This window comes from Mangifera indica, chromosome 5, assembly GCF_011075055.1.
Source record: "Mangifera indica cultivar Alphonso chromosome 5, CATAS_Mindica_2.1, whole genome shotgun sequence".
NCBI lineage: Eukaryota > Viridiplantae > Streptophyta > Magnoliopsida > Sapindales > Anacardiaceae > Mangifera > Mangifera indica.
In genome coordinates, this window is record NC_058141.1 from 1,579,113 (window position 1) to 1,593,747 (window position 14,635).

Sequence of the window (14,635 nt, forward strand, 5' to 3'; positions counted from 1 at the left end):
AGATTTTAATTTCTTACTATAAAGATACAACATATAATTATAATATGAATACAAACTTTAAAAGACATCTATAATCTGACTAATTAAATCAAATTCTTATTACTTAATAATAAAATAAAATATTTAAATAATAATTAAAGTAAACATAATTATATAAAGATATATTAATATATAATTTATAAAGATTTTAACTGTTATTGATATTATCTTTTAACATTTTTATAATTTATTTCTAACAAATTCTATTAAAATAACATTTCTATAAAATAGTTGAATTGATTCAAATCGCGTCGGTTTATTTTCGTGTGAACTCTAACACTATCTAATTTAATTTTAAGTTATATTAGATTAATTTGAAATAAATTTTATATTAAAAAATTCAACTCTAATTCAATATTTTTTATGTTATATTATATCTAATTAACAGAACATATTGAAAATGATCTAGTTTACCAATACAGCGTAGCACAACCCAAAACATCCCAATTAAAATCAGGCTTGTAATAGTCAATAAGAGGGGATTATCGGGTTAGGCTAGTAACAATAAGGTGATAACGGCTGCCACTGGCCCGTTAACCATTATGAATTAGGGTTTGGAATTTTTAACTTAAAAATTTTGACTTATTTTGGGCAAGCTAAGAACGAGATTGAGAGAATCGAGTATGATTTTCAATCAAAGTTTAAGTTTTTTTTCGTTGCTTGATTTGATTTGAATATTATAAAAATAAACATTTAGAAATTTAAAATATTACATTTATATTCATAAATATTATTTGCTAACTTTGAATGTAAAAGCAATTAATTAATTTATAAATTATAGGATTTGATTATAATTTTTTTAGCCAAACTTGAGCCAATCATTCATATCTCGAGTCAATCAATACTCAACTTAACTCAATTATAGCTCGCACAAATGCGATCCAAGTTAGATCAAACTTGAAACGTGATTTGTCTTAACTCAAACCCTCTTACCTCATTAATGAGTATTCTTTTTCATATTTTTCTTTAATGATTTTCTTGGGTTTGAACAATTCTTTATCTTTTTTAACATTTTTTTTCTTCTGTTAAACCATTCCAATGAATTGAGTTTAATTTTTTTGAATTTGACCCAAACTTAAATTGAATTTTGTTTCAACTTTGTATCCACATAACTATTTGCTCATACAGAATCTAGAGAAGAAAATATTTTAAAAATATTTATCATTAATGGGTTGCCCGTAGATCATACCGCAGAATTTGGGCCAAATTTCTAAATACTGGGCCCAATTATTGAGCCGGATCCTATTCCTTCTCTTAAACCCTACGAATCTAACAAAAACCAAAACCTAAAACCCTAGGACCTAGAACCTTCGATCGCTCTCCCGAGCCTCAAGCACAAACTCTCAACAACGTTATAACCCGAAATCTGAGCCGTCTCCTTTCACCGAAACCCTAATTTCGAAGCCATGGCAAAGCGCTTGCTCCCAACACTCAACCGTGTTCTCGTCGAGAAAATCGTCCCTCCCTCCAAAACCAACGCCGGCATTCTCCTCCCAGAGAAATCAAACAAGGCAAGTAACTCCGTGTTGTGGGTTGTGTTGTTTTTGACCTGATTTTTGATCGGAAGGTTCTGATTTGATTGGTATTTGTTTGCGCAGCTTAACTCTGGGACGGTGATTGCGGTGGGTCCCGGCGTACGTGACAAGGACGGGAAAACGATTCCGGTGTGTTTTAAGGAGGGCGACACCGTACTTTTGCCTGATTACGGCGGTACCCAGGTCAAATTCGACGACAAAGAGTAAGTGCTCTTCGGCTTTTTGTTTTGTTAGGGCGCGTTTGGGACTTTGTGAAATAAGTGATAACTGTTTTTTACAACTGCTTTTTTATGTCAACTGCTTTGGGTTAAATTTTCGTGGGAAATGTGAGAAATTTTATGGAAGTTTTGGGATAAATTTTAGGAATTTTTAGGGAAAAAAAAAAGAAGAAATATATACTTATTTGGTGGGATTTGTTTGATGCAGGTATCATTTGTATAGGGATGAGGATATTTTGGGTACTCTACATGATTGAAGAGTTGAGATAATTGCACATTTATTTGTAAGGCTCGAATGTAACTCACAGTTCCAAATGGGAGATTTTGGTTTTGAGTTTGATGTCATTCACTTTGGTTAATGCTAATGAAAATGCAAACTTTTGCCTATGATCTGTTTACTTGTTTATAGTTTGTGTTTACCATTAGTATTGTGGGTATGGGATGATTGCCAAAATATTTGGAGAAAAATAAATCTTCTCTAGGACTGGATTCTATCCAAGCAGAGCCCTATCAGAACCATGATTGACTAGCTGAGTCTCCAAATGTTTGAAAACAATTTAACTTTAGATGCTTTCAGATTGGTTTGAATGCAGCTTGTTTATGAAAATAGGTTTTATTCTTGGGCTTAAACTCGGCATATTTGATCTAAACTTGAATCTGAGTTCGAGCAGTTCAAATCAAAGCCAGCCCTAGTTTTCTCATGCACAGTTTTTTTTTTTCATTTAAGTTTTCTGTGGATTAATTCTGATTCTAACAGAATATGTGAATGGAGAGAAAAGTTGTAAGATATCTTTTATCACTCTCTTGGATTAGGCATCCATGGTAGCATTGACGAAGACTACTGTTGTTATTACTATTGGTTTGACCTAGTTGCCAATGACTCAGAATGTCTATTTTGATTGAAGTATTGAGGCAGTTAAGTTCTGATTCTAATTGAATATGTAAACGGAGAAAAGTAGTTGTATGAAATATTTATATGAACCTATTTGATTTGGGTCATACACGACAAAAGCTTTGATTTTTGTTGCTATGCTTCACATTATCGAATGTCATCTGTTATGTATCAATTGCATCTATTTGGGATTGAATTGGGTGAATGGTATTATTATGCTCAGTCTTGCATTATGTATGGATTGCATTAAATTGGAATTGCCTGAGGTGAATAGTATTGAAATTTAGCATTTAGTTTTGAGGTATGTTAGGTTAATCCAAATAAAATTTTGTTTAAAAAAAAATTTAACCTTAATCAAAATTTTTTTTTGGATCAAATTGAGTTAACATGTCTTATTAAAAATTGGGGAAGATGTGTTGGTTCAAAATTCTCAAAGGGTTTATTTGATAATTTCTCAAATGTTAGGGGAGATTAAGTAATTATCTCATAATATATTGGCTGGGGAGAAAAAAATTTACGATTTTTATTCAATTTTTTAGTATTAGAGTAATGCACTTCAATTGTCGTGGCTAAAGTCATTTTTAAGAAGACTTAGCATATCGATAATGAGCAAGAATTTGATTTTTTTTTCAAATTTAAAGAATAAAAACAAAAACCTTTCATTATTCCAATTATGGCCAAGTCATTTTATGAAAATAAAATATATTTAGAAAAATGAAAACTGTGAAAATAAATTTAGCATTTTCAACATTTTAAAACCGTCCTCCTGTGCGGCACTTAATCTTCTTTATTTTTAGAAAACAAAACTTCAAAATGAAAATGAAAAGAATACGGTCAATGAATGTCACCAATGCATTCCCATTTTGGGTCCTTTATTTCAAAATTTCTTGTCCACATATAATTGAATCGATGGAATTAGTGTTAAATTTGGATTATTGAATTAACTCAAAATTGAATTTGGTAAATAGTATTATTAAATCATGTTCAACCATTAAGTTAAATTGGTTCGATTATTATATTTATGCCACATAATAAAAATCTATTTAAAAATTTTAATTACAATATTCTTGCATTACTAGTTAATCCACCAGCCAATTCTTGGACCGTGTCAATCTGAATGATAATCATGTCTTATTATTACTATTTCCCAAATTTGATTATTAGTCATTTTCTAACAAAGCTAAGCACATAATGCAGTCAACTTTCGGAGATTAAAAATAGGTGAAAGCAAGTTAAGAAAAAATTAGCAACACAAAATGGAATTAATCAAATTAGAACCTTCCTCTATTAATTACAAGTTTGAACTTTAATTTACATCTAAAATTACTGGCTGCTTAAAAATTATTAAGTATCAATCATCATTAGGGGTGTAATTAAGCTCAGTTAAGTTCGAATAAGAGTCGACTTAAATCTAAATTATTTAACTTAAATTCAAGTTTGTTTGAATTAATAAACAATATTATTAAAAGAATAAATAAATCAAGATCGACTTAGGTATTAAACTTATTTTTATAAAATGAATTGAGTTTAAACTGATATAAATATTTGAGTTTAACTGATTTGGATAAAATTCAAAATTAAATGATTTTTTAATCAAATTCAAATCTTTGCTTGCAAATTTTAAATATTTTTTAAATTTAAATCCATCTTAAATTAGGGCTAGTTCTAAGTTGATATTGAATACATTTGATGCTTAACTTGGAGGCTCAAATAAGAAGTACCAATGGAAAGACAAAGTAGGCTTTAAGATTGTCAAACTTTACAATAAATTAATCTTACCGTGAAATCAAAATTCTACCCTATTGAATAAGTTAATTCTAGTCTACTTTTAAAATTAATAAATTTAAATTATGGATTGTGATGTCAAAACATTAAACTTTTGGATTAAAAAAATTTCTTTTTTAGAATCAATTTTTATTACTTTCAAAAGTGTTTTTTTGTTTTTTCGAAAATCCGTTATACATTACTTGCTTTCTAACCCATACGTTTTAAAGTTTTTAATATGCAAATTGTTATACAGTAACTCAAAGATTTGCAGAACTAATAGAATATTAAAACTTCTAGAAAAACGGTTTGGATTCGAATATTTATCATATTTGTGAAATTCTAACATAGTATAATAGTAATGAGTTTAGTTATTATATCTCGAGTTTATCTATCCAACTAATATGAGTAGATTCGATTACAAAAAAATACTTTTTTTTAACCAAATTTATGAAACGAGATTAACGACTAACTATTGAAACAATGACCAAGAGCTTAAAATACATAAAAGATGGGTGGATGCCCCTTGCCTAGAGGAAGTGGCCATCTTATTTGCATTCATTCTTTATTTCGTGTCAATGTGGGAAAATAAGAACTTTTTATCAAATTGGGACACGATCGTTATAGTACCTACATGTAATGAATTTAATTTTTTGAAATGTAACCATTAAAATTATAACTATTTATCTTCATCCTATAAATATAAATGATTATACAAAAGAATATGCATGATATGATCACACATACCATTTGAGGCTCTAAAAAAAATCTAGTTATTCTCCTTACACATCTCTCTAAAATAAATCATTTATAACTCGTCAATGAAATAATCATAGATTTAGAGTTTTAATCAATCTGTTAAATTCCATTAGACTATTGTATCATAATGTTACGAAAACCAAACTTTTAGTTAAAATTAAGAATATGACCATCCTTCTAAGTTATAAAATTAATCCTTTTCTTAGAAAGAAAGTGATCTTATAAATTAAATTAGAATAAGCTTGAAGCCAAGCTCCACCCACATAGAGGCACATGCCTACTATATAAATTATTATTATTAATGTATAGTCAATTAGAATGATCCCAAAAGTTCGTGGGTGAGCTTTCAACATATAATTTATTAACTTCAATTAGTATTATACTTGTACAAGATACAATTATACACATCATCAAACATAAATTATTATGTACCAACATTGGTTTAAAATTATCAGTATCAATAAAATAGTTGGCTAAGAGATAAAATCTTAAACGTGATGTTAGAGGATTTATGTTTGATTTCATATTTATGTACATAGGCTTGAATGCACATATTATTGTTCAAGTGAGAGATCTGGTAGTATTTGAAAATTCATGATAAATAGGGGTATAACGGATTTGTAAAGGTGTTTTTGTAGGTTTTCAAAATTACAAAATAAGCCTAAAATAGGCCCAAAGTCTAAAAAATTTTAACGGACCAATCTTAAACAAAAATTTTCAAACCCGAATGGATAGACCTAAATATCTTTTACGATTCAAAGTCTGAATAAAGTAGACTCAATTTAGTATGAGTAATTATAATCCTATTAAAGTGATAAGTCATAATAATGAATTACTAGTTTAGTCTCTTAAGATTTATCAATTTGATGGTCAGATTGTATCCCAAAATAACGGTAACGCTCTATCAAGTGAGGTTCCTTATAAAAAAAAAAAGTTTTAAATTTTGAAAATTTGTTATTTTATATTAATACTTAATACCCTTTTTTTTTATATAACTGAGATGTATAAATTTTTTTTTTATGTTTGAAAATCCGATATTCTAAATAATTAATCAAATTATTTATTTATAATAATTAGAAATTTTCGTTTTGTATTTTTAAATAAAGTTTATTTATATTTTGTAGAGGACACTTAACATAACCCATAAAGTTGATATGATGTTAATAATAAATTTATTGAGATTTTAAAAAGGATAGTATTATATAAATAAATAATATATATAGTTTTATATATAAATAATTATATAATAAAATAATTTTAAATTAAAAATAAAAATAATATCATTTTTTATTCAAAATTATTTAAATATATTTGCTTATTTTGTGTAATTAAAGTTTACACAAAGGCCAAACAACTATTTCCCATCCAAGGTTTGATGTTTTCTCAAGTTTCCACTCATTAATTATGGAAACACCAAACACCCACCCATAGCCGATTAGATTTAACAAAACCTTAACGGTGGTAAGGGTAAAATCATCATTTTCGTTATAATATTAAAAATAAACTAAAATAGAATCTATTTTGCCCCCCTAAACTTTAAAAACTAAAATTTTCCCCCAACCTAAGTTTTAAAAAATCGTAGTTTCACCCTAGGGTTTGGTTTTGAAATCTCCGACGACCTCTCCGACTCCGTTGCCGACTGCCTCTCCCTCCCGAAGCAACCTCTCCTTCCGGCGATCTCTTTCCTTCCATTTGGAGGTCCGATCGGCTTCGGAGACGAAGAACTTTGTCCGGGAAGACGAACTTTGTCTTCCCAGACGAAGACGAAGTCGTCTTCGTTTGGGAAGACGAATCTTCCCCGACGAAGTTCTTCGTCTCCCAAGGCATCTTCGACGTCGATCGGACCTCCAAATGGGAGGAAAGAGATCGCCGGAAGGAGAGGTTGCTTTGGGAGGGAGAGGCAGTCAGCAACGGAGTCGGAGAGGTCGTCGGAGATTTCAAAACCAAACCCTAGGGTAAAATTACGATTTTTTAAAACTTAGGCTGAGAGAAAATTTTAGTTTTTAAAGTTTAGGGGGGCAAAAAGAGATAAAATTTTTAGGCGTTAGGGTTCTGTTAAATCTAACCAATCATGAGTAGGTGTTTGATGTTTCTATAGTTAAAAGGGGACATTTGAGAAACAATCAAACCTTGGGTGGGATATAGTCGTTTGGCCTTACACAAACATAATAAATACTTTGCTTGTGCGAACTTGCAATGAATCATCCCTGCCTGAACAACTTCGCCTCTCTTGCTTCTTCTCTCTCTCTCTGATCGAATCACTGCAAAGAGAGAAAGAAGAAGAAGAAGAAGAAGACTCCCAGTAGAAAAATTCAAAACCTCTAAGACTATTTTTCCCTTTTTCTCTTTAGCATGTAGCAAACCAGAAACAAGAAAAAAAATTAAAAAGCAAACAAAAGAAATCAATGCACGCCTACAATCGACTGCCCAGCAGCGGCCACAACACCCCTTCACCGCCCGCGTCGCCGTTAAGGTCACCACGTTACCGTCACGGCCGTTCCAAGGGGGGTCGTTTCACCTCCGTTGGACTGCCGGTTCGGTGGAACTTGCCCCACCGGTTGACTTGGCTTCTTTTATCCGTTCTTCTTCGTCGACAGGGTATATTTTTATTCGCGCCCCTTATTTATATCTCCGGGATGCTGCTTTACATGGGAACGGTGTCGTTTGATGTCGTTCCGGCTATTAAACATCGGCCGGCGCCCGGTTCGGTTTACAGGAGTCCACAGCTTTATGCGAAGTTGAAGGCGGAGATGGATGCGGATAATTCTTCTGCTGATGCTGTGAGTTTTGGGTTTAGAGTTTGTTTATTCTGGGATTTGATTTAGTTTAGTGATTTGAAGTGAATTTTGATGGATCATTGAGGTTTAAGATGTTGTTTTGGATCTTAAGAGTTTAGTGTGTTTTGTATTAAGTGTGATTAGATTTGAAGAGAGTTGATTGTGCAATTTGCTTGGCGTTGAACTTAATGGTTTGTTCCTGTTTGTCTTTTATCGATAGAACTTCATGTGGCACACTTAAGTAATCTTGGCAATTGGATTTTGGTTTTGTATTAATCTTAAGTTTTTTTCTTGGAAAAAAAATCTTTAAAATGGTGCTTGTTGCTTTTAGTTGGAGAAGATGGATTGAATGTGTTAAATTTGTTGCATCTGCTACAGTGAAAAGTGTGACAATGATCCTATGGATCTAAATTGGAGGGAAGCTATGCCATATGGGTATCTGAGTTTACTTAGATAATTTATTAAGAAGAGTGACTTAGTGCTTTCATTTTAATGTGGATAGCTGGATAATGGCTAAAAAATGAAGGAATTAGGCACTTTGTGTGTGTTTGTTGGTAGTTTTGTGTTCTCTTTTCTGAAAAGCATGATTTAAGAATGAGAATGTCAATGAGTTTTTTTTTGTTTTTTTGTTTTTTGGTGTTTTAGTGCCTTGTATATAAGAAAAATATGAAGAGAAAATTATTGGTCTTCTCTTGTTGGAATAGTTGCATAGTACAGGTGTTTTTTTGTTATGCAATTGATTGTTAGGTTATCTCCATTGCACATGCTTCTGGAAGTATCCATTTGGCATTTTGCGGCTTTACTGATTTGAGTGGTTTAATTATATCGTAGATATCAACCATATGGAAAACCTCTCATAAAGGTGGAGACTGGAAACCATGTATAAAAAAATCTTCAGGAGGTATGTCTCATCTCTAATCTGATTTCAAGTAAAGAAAAATAAGCTGTTCCAATTCATATTGAGTTCGTGTCAAATTAATAAATTTGTCTTAATTATGATGGGGCTTTAAGTTGATCTGGTTGCTGATGTTGCTTTTGGTAACTTACTGTCTGCTGCATTTGTTGTTGTTTGCTTCTTTGATTGATATAAGTTTATTAGTTGAAAGCATGTATATTGCTGTGGTTGATAGGGTAAATATTTTTTATTCCTATGTTCATTTTTAAATGTTGCTCATGTTTTAAGATGCAGTTCATGTTTCTATCATTTTAGGTTTACCTGAATCAAATGGTTACATCTGTGTCGAGGCTAATGGTGGCTTAAATCAGCAGAGGATATCGGTTAGTTTTATTCCTTTTTTTAAATAATAAAACTTACTAAATTTTTGGCTGTGGTGACTTAAGTCATCTTGACATCTTTGTTCATTTGTGGATGTTTTGTAGATATGCAATGCAGTTGCTGTGGCAGGCTATCTTAATGCAACCCTTGTAATTCCCAGTTTTCATTATCATAGCATTTGGAGAGATCGTAGGTTTGTTGGCATATTTTTAACTAATATTCATTTTGTTGGGGTTGATCTTTGGGGTGAGGGGGGAAGGAAATATAACTTTTTGTGCTGAAATAGTTTTTAGGATATTTTGCTGCCCTGACGTGATTACCTCATTAGGTAACATTAACTGATAGCTGATAGTTCAATTTTAAATTAGGCTCTTTTTTTCTTTTTCATTTCATTTTTCAACAAAAGGTCTTAGTACCATTTTAGCGTCCATTAGGGTTTGTTATGGTTATCTCCACCATCACACACACATAGGCATGCCCATGTAAAGAAATAGAAATTTACATTCAAACTTTGCTTTTCAGACTGACAAAAATTAGCATTAAAAATCTACACAAAGTGTCCTTGTTGGGCAATAAGTGATCCTTTGTCTTTTCGGCTTCTTATCATTTATTAAGTATGTCTTCTTTCATTGCTTGCTTGAAAGTTTACTGGTGGTCACTTCTTGACACAAAGTCAAAATTGCACAAACTTAAATGTGAAATTATATTTTGTAGCTGCTCATTAAAGTAAAAAGATTATATTAATGCTTCTTGATCATTAGGTAATCTTTATATGATGTTTAAATTGGTCAATTTTTTGAGAGACTTCTGGCTCTCTTTTGCTGTGAACTAGAATGTTAATTTAGAACTTCTTGCGTATGAACTGTAAAGTGTGTAAAACTTTTCTTTATTGTAAATGAGCTGTAAAAGTTGAATAAAGAATTTATAGTCATGAAGAGTGCAGACAACAAGTTAATTATATTTTATTTTGATAACTTTGCATATGTTCAGGAGTGTGTACCAAGTATATCATTTTTCAAGTGGATGAAATTAATGTGATGCTGTAATTTCTTTTTCCAGCAAATTCAGAGATATTTATGATGAAGAATATTTTGTCAGTACCTTGCAAAATGATGTGCGGGTGGTTAATAAGATTCCTGAGTACCTAATGGAACGTTTTGACCACAACATGACCAATGTCTTCAACTTCAGAATAAAAGCATGGTCACCCATTCAGTACTATAAGGATGAAGTTCTCCCGAAGCTACTTGAAGAAAAGTGAGTGAGAACAATAAGTTTTCTGGTTCTTTTTCACTATTTTAATGTGCTTACACAAACAGATTTGTAGTTATGGTAAATCTTAATTCTGAGAGATGGAAATGTCTAATCCTTTAAGTACTGTTCATTAACAAATGTTTTCTAACCTGTTATTTATCTTTTGGTGATAACTCTTTCTTGTTTCTTTATTATGCAGAATAGGCTTTTTGGGCTTAGTGTTAGTCATGTAGCCAAGTGCTAGTTCAATGAAGTTTTAGTTATGATAATTGTAAGCTGAATTCAATAGGATTATTGGTGGTTAAATAATGGTTTTTTTTTTTGTTTGTTATTATTAACAATAATTATGGAAATACTTCTGTGATTAATGTGGCACTCAATTCAGCAAAGTCTTGACCCTACTTATTTGGAGTAGCAGGGAAGGTTACTTAACATTTTTCTTTGACACTCTACTCCTTGGGATCACTATTTTTATGGACTGTTTTCTAGATTTAATCCATAACCTCTTCTCCGCTTGATACCATGCTTCCCACCTTTCTGTCACGACTGCTTTGGCGTTCTATTTTTTGTAATTTCGATAAGCTTTGTGATTAGTACTTGATTTATTATATAATTTTTTCTGTCCATGATTTTTTGGGTTAGCATATCCATAATATTTTGTTAAGGTTCACATTTTGATGCATGCTGGTGTCATTGTCATGGCTTGACAGTGGCATTTATCTACTGTTGCCATGATGTTTACCATTTTTTAAATCTTTTTTTTATTCTTGAGCACAGACAATGATATTTTTTTGTAGATTTAAAGTACTTCTGTATCTGATGATGGAACAGAGTTATAAGGATTTCTCCTTTTGCAAATCGTTTATCATTTGACGCACCTCCAGCCGTCCAAAGACTTCGATGCTTGGCAAATTATGAAGCTCTAAGGTTTTCAAGTTCTATATCAAATTTAGGTGATACATTGGTTACTAGAATGAAAGAGCGTAGTGTGAACCATGGTGGCAAATACATTTCTGTGCATCTTCGATTTGAGGAGGTTAGTCTTTGTCATGGAACGAGCTTTGTAGCCCACTACATTTTATTGTGAGCATCAACTATGGGATTATTATCAAAATCTTAGTTGCAAGTATATATGATGTTGTCACATGAGCAGGACATGGTTGCTTTCTCTTGCTGTGTATTTGATGGCGGGGAGAAAGAAAAAGAAGACATGAAAGAAGCAAGGGAAAGAGGTTGGAAAGGGAAATTTACAAAACCTGGTCGGGTTATACGCCCTGGAGCTATTAGGATTAATGGGAAATGTCCACTTACTCCTTTAGAGGTACAAGTTAGTGGATTCGTTGTATTGTTTTGTTATATAATATTAATGGTTAACCTTTCATTGCAGCTACACATTTTGCTGCTGCCTGTGCATATGTTCAAGCTTTGCATGTTATGTCAGCAAGAACATTGTATATATAATTTTTGTTTCAGGTTTCTTCCTAAGACATTGTTTTAGTTCGCATAACACTTTTTGTACTGCAATAGTTTTTCAGAGTAAGATGCAAATATAATTGGCCATCAAGTGCCTACTTGATCATTGATATGATTGTCTTTTTTCATGTTTGTATTTTGCATGCGAAAGCAATTATAGAAGCCATATCTGTCTTATCTGCTCTATAGTTTGGAAATGTTGCTACAGATGTGGAGGCGCATGAAATTTGATTGCTATGCTCATTGTTGTGCACAGAAGCAACTTAATTCTCTTTCAGTTAATAAAATCTTCATTAACTGAGATTTCTATAGAAAATAAGCCAGAAGTAAATTTCTGAAATGTAGGATAATTGATAAGTTTGTTCCATTATTTTTTAAGGTGGTGCATGGATTGTTGTTCTGGGTTAAAAGGTTTCTTATTTTCATTAAAAACTCTTGTTATGTGTCTCAATCTTGGATCCACTAGTCATTCTTATTTTGTATCTCATCAGGTTGGCTTGATGCTTAGGGGAATGGGATTCAATAAAAACACTCATATTTATTTGGCTTCTGGAAAGATTTACAATGCGGAGAGGACGATGGCCCCATTATTGGAAATGTTTCCAAATTTGCTAACTAAAGAGATGCTGGCATCAGATGAGGAGCTTGCCCCTTTTAGGGTATGAATGGTTTGTTGTTTTGTTTCCTTTTCTAAAGCCCTGGAGATGTGATTAATGTCATTAATTCGGCTTGTGTTGTCGCTTTCAGAACTATTCTTCCAGGATGGCTGCTATAGACTACACTGTTTGTCTCCATAGTGAGGTCTTTGTGACCACTCAGGGTGGAAACTTCCCTCATTTTCTTATGGGTCACCGGAGATTCTTGTTTGGTGGACACTCCAAGACAATCAGGCCAGACAAGCGAAAGTTAGCTATACTTTTCGATAATCCAAATATTGGGTATACATTTGATCTTTCTCATGAACTTTCTTTAGTTCAAATGACTGGGGCCTTTAGCAATTTAATTGTTGAAACATTAGGAATGGGCAAATTCAACCGAAATTCAGGCCAGGCAACACACTGGAAGACCGATTTTATTTATCAGTAGTATATTATTTATTGGTTGCTGAAAGTTTCTATAGGGAAATAAAATTGATACTAGCCACAGGCAACAATGCTGTGAAATTTTTTTTCTGACTTGCTTGTTCAGATTTTTTCTCATTCATGATGAATAAGCTAATCACAATACTTTTTTTTTTCTCTTTAGATGGAAAAATTTCAAAAGGCAAATGCTGAGTATGCGGTCTCACAGTGATTCCAAGGGGTATGGGCTGAAAAGACCGAATGACTCAACATATACCTTTCCGTGCCCAGACTGCATGTGCCGTGCAAACAAATCAGATGATTCAAAATCATGATCTGCCAAATTATTTGCTAAGAGAGAATTCTGACGGTGATTTCCATACATGTAATTTTGGGAGCATATCCCTGCTGCTGACCCCCCTATTTGTGTTGTATTCTTTCATTTTTTCCCGCTTACCATTTGGGCAAGAGGGCATGTACCCTTCAGTTTTCGGAGCATTGATGATTCATTGGAGGTTTAGATTGATCTGATTATTTCCCGGGACCATGTTGAAGATGAGTTGCGTCTTTTTTTGTGTATTATGCCAGAGAAGAACATGAAACTGACAAGCTTACTTTCTGCTGCCAGAAATTTCCTGGGGCATCGATTGACTGAGCAATTTTTTCATATTTGCTATTGCAGCTGCTCTATCTAACAGGTTGTGAAATGACACCAGATTCTTTCAGAACTCAGTGGTTTTGCCATGTTTGTAAATTTCTTGAAACTTGATTTGTCTGTGTAGAGAGAACTTTAGAAACAGAAGATATAGATTTGGTGTACATTTTTTAATTATAAATCAGGGTATTGATTTTGATTCTTTTGTGTATCATTTGCCTTCAATTGTTTGATCCCTTTTCTTACTACCTTGGCTTTTGCTCATCGATACCATCAATGTTTTAATTACCGGAGTCGGCCTTGATTTGGGCATAGACGTGATTTGGGTTTTTTGGGTTGGACTGGTAGTCAAGCCTTGAAAACATTGTTATTTAAATAAGAGTAATGTTATATATATAATTTTATATATAAATGATAATGTGTTATTATATGGTTAAATTGTTGAAAATTAAAGGTAAAATAATATTTAATAATATGGTGATGCATAATTATTTGTGTATATAGTTTTTTTGTTTAAATAGATCTACATTTGTACCTTTTCACATATAGGTTCAATGGTGTTATCTTTGCATCTATTATAGGACTCTGGTTCGAATTCTAACTTTGCAAAAAGAAAAATTTGGTTCAATTGGATTGGTCAACGAGTTTCGATCTGATCGATCGGATATACAACACAATCAATATTTTTACTCATATTTATATTCATTGTTAAAACATGAAATATCATTGTTCTTATGACTTCTCTAGAGGATTTTTTGCATGAGGTAAAAATAAAAATGGCTTTAAATAGAGTGAGTATAATTTATTTATAAGCACATAGAACAAAAATCATGGGGTATCATGAATATAAAAGGAGTAATTCAACATGTATAAACTAGGAGTATTAATCGGTATAAACAAACTGAAGTATCATCATATAATTGAATAATTTA

At 32.0% G+C, this 14,635-nt stretch overlaps 2 protein-coding genes across 2 annotated transcripts; both read left to right on the top strand.

Annotated features, from left to right (window-relative positions):
* The first annotated feature begins 1,310 nt into the window (after positions 1 to 1,310).
* LOC123216136 (10 kDa chaperonin, mitochondrial-like) lies at positions 1,311 to 2,179 on the top strand. The gene is made up of 3 exons (XM_044636505.1): positions 1,311 to 1,550; positions 1,638 to 1,777; positions 2,001 to 2,179. The coding sequence occupies exons 1-3, from the start codon at positions 1,446 to 1,448 to the stop codon at positions 2,047 to 2,049; spliced, it is 294 nt and encodes a 97-aa protein (XP_044492440.1). The 5' UTR covers positions 1,311 to 1,445; the 3' UTR covers positions 2,050 to 2,179.
* Positions 2,180 to 7,383: 5,204 nt separating this feature from the next.
* On the top strand, positions 7,384 to 13,902 carry LOC123217263 (protein ESMERALDA 1-like). Its single transcript, XM_044638168.1, has 10 exons — positions 7,384 to 7,987; positions 8,816 to 8,885; positions 9,195 to 9,262; positions 9,365 to 9,453; positions 10,320 to 10,517; positions 11,346 to 11,550; positions 11,668 to 11,835; positions 12,479 to 12,646; positions 12,735 to 12,925; positions 13,233 to 13,902. Exons 1-10 carry the CDS (start codon positions 7,613 to 7,615, stop codon positions 13,381 to 13,383), a joined length of 1,683 nt encoding a protein of 560 aa, XP_044494103.1. The 5' UTR covers positions 7,384 to 7,612; the 3' UTR covers positions 13,384 to 13,902.
* The last annotated feature ends 733 nt before the right edge of the window (positions 13,903 to 14,635 follow it).

What these genes read in the sequence shown, in the direction of transcription:
- LOC123216136 (XM_044636505.1), top strand. Translation starts at nt 1,446, where the DNA reads ATGGCAAAGCGCTTGCTCCCAACACTCAACCGTGTTCTCGTCGAGAAA. An exon ending in TCCCAGAGAAATCAAACAAG is followed by an intron (nt 1,551 to 1,637) that starts GCAAGTAACTCC and finishes TTGTTTGCGCAG; the next exon opens with CTTAACTCTGGGACGGTGAT. An exon ending in GTCAAATTCGACGACAAAGA is followed by an intron (nt 1,778 to 2,000) that starts GTAAGTGCTCTT and finishes TGTTTGATGCAG; the next exon opens with GTATCATTTGTATAGGGATG.
- LOC123217263 (XM_044638168.1), top strand. Translation starts at nt 7,613, where the DNA reads ATGCACGCCTACAATCGACTGCCCAGCAGCGGCCACAACACCCCTTCA. An exon ending in ATAATTCTTCTGCTGATGCT is followed by an intron (nt 7,988 to 8,815) that starts GTGAGTTTTGGG and finishes ATTATATCGTAG; the next exon opens with ATATCAACCATATGGAAAAC. An exon ending in TATAAAAAAATCTTCAGGAG is followed by an intron (nt 8,886 to 9,194) that starts GTATGTCTCATC and finishes CTATCATTTTAG; the next exon opens with GTTTACCTGAATCAAATGGT.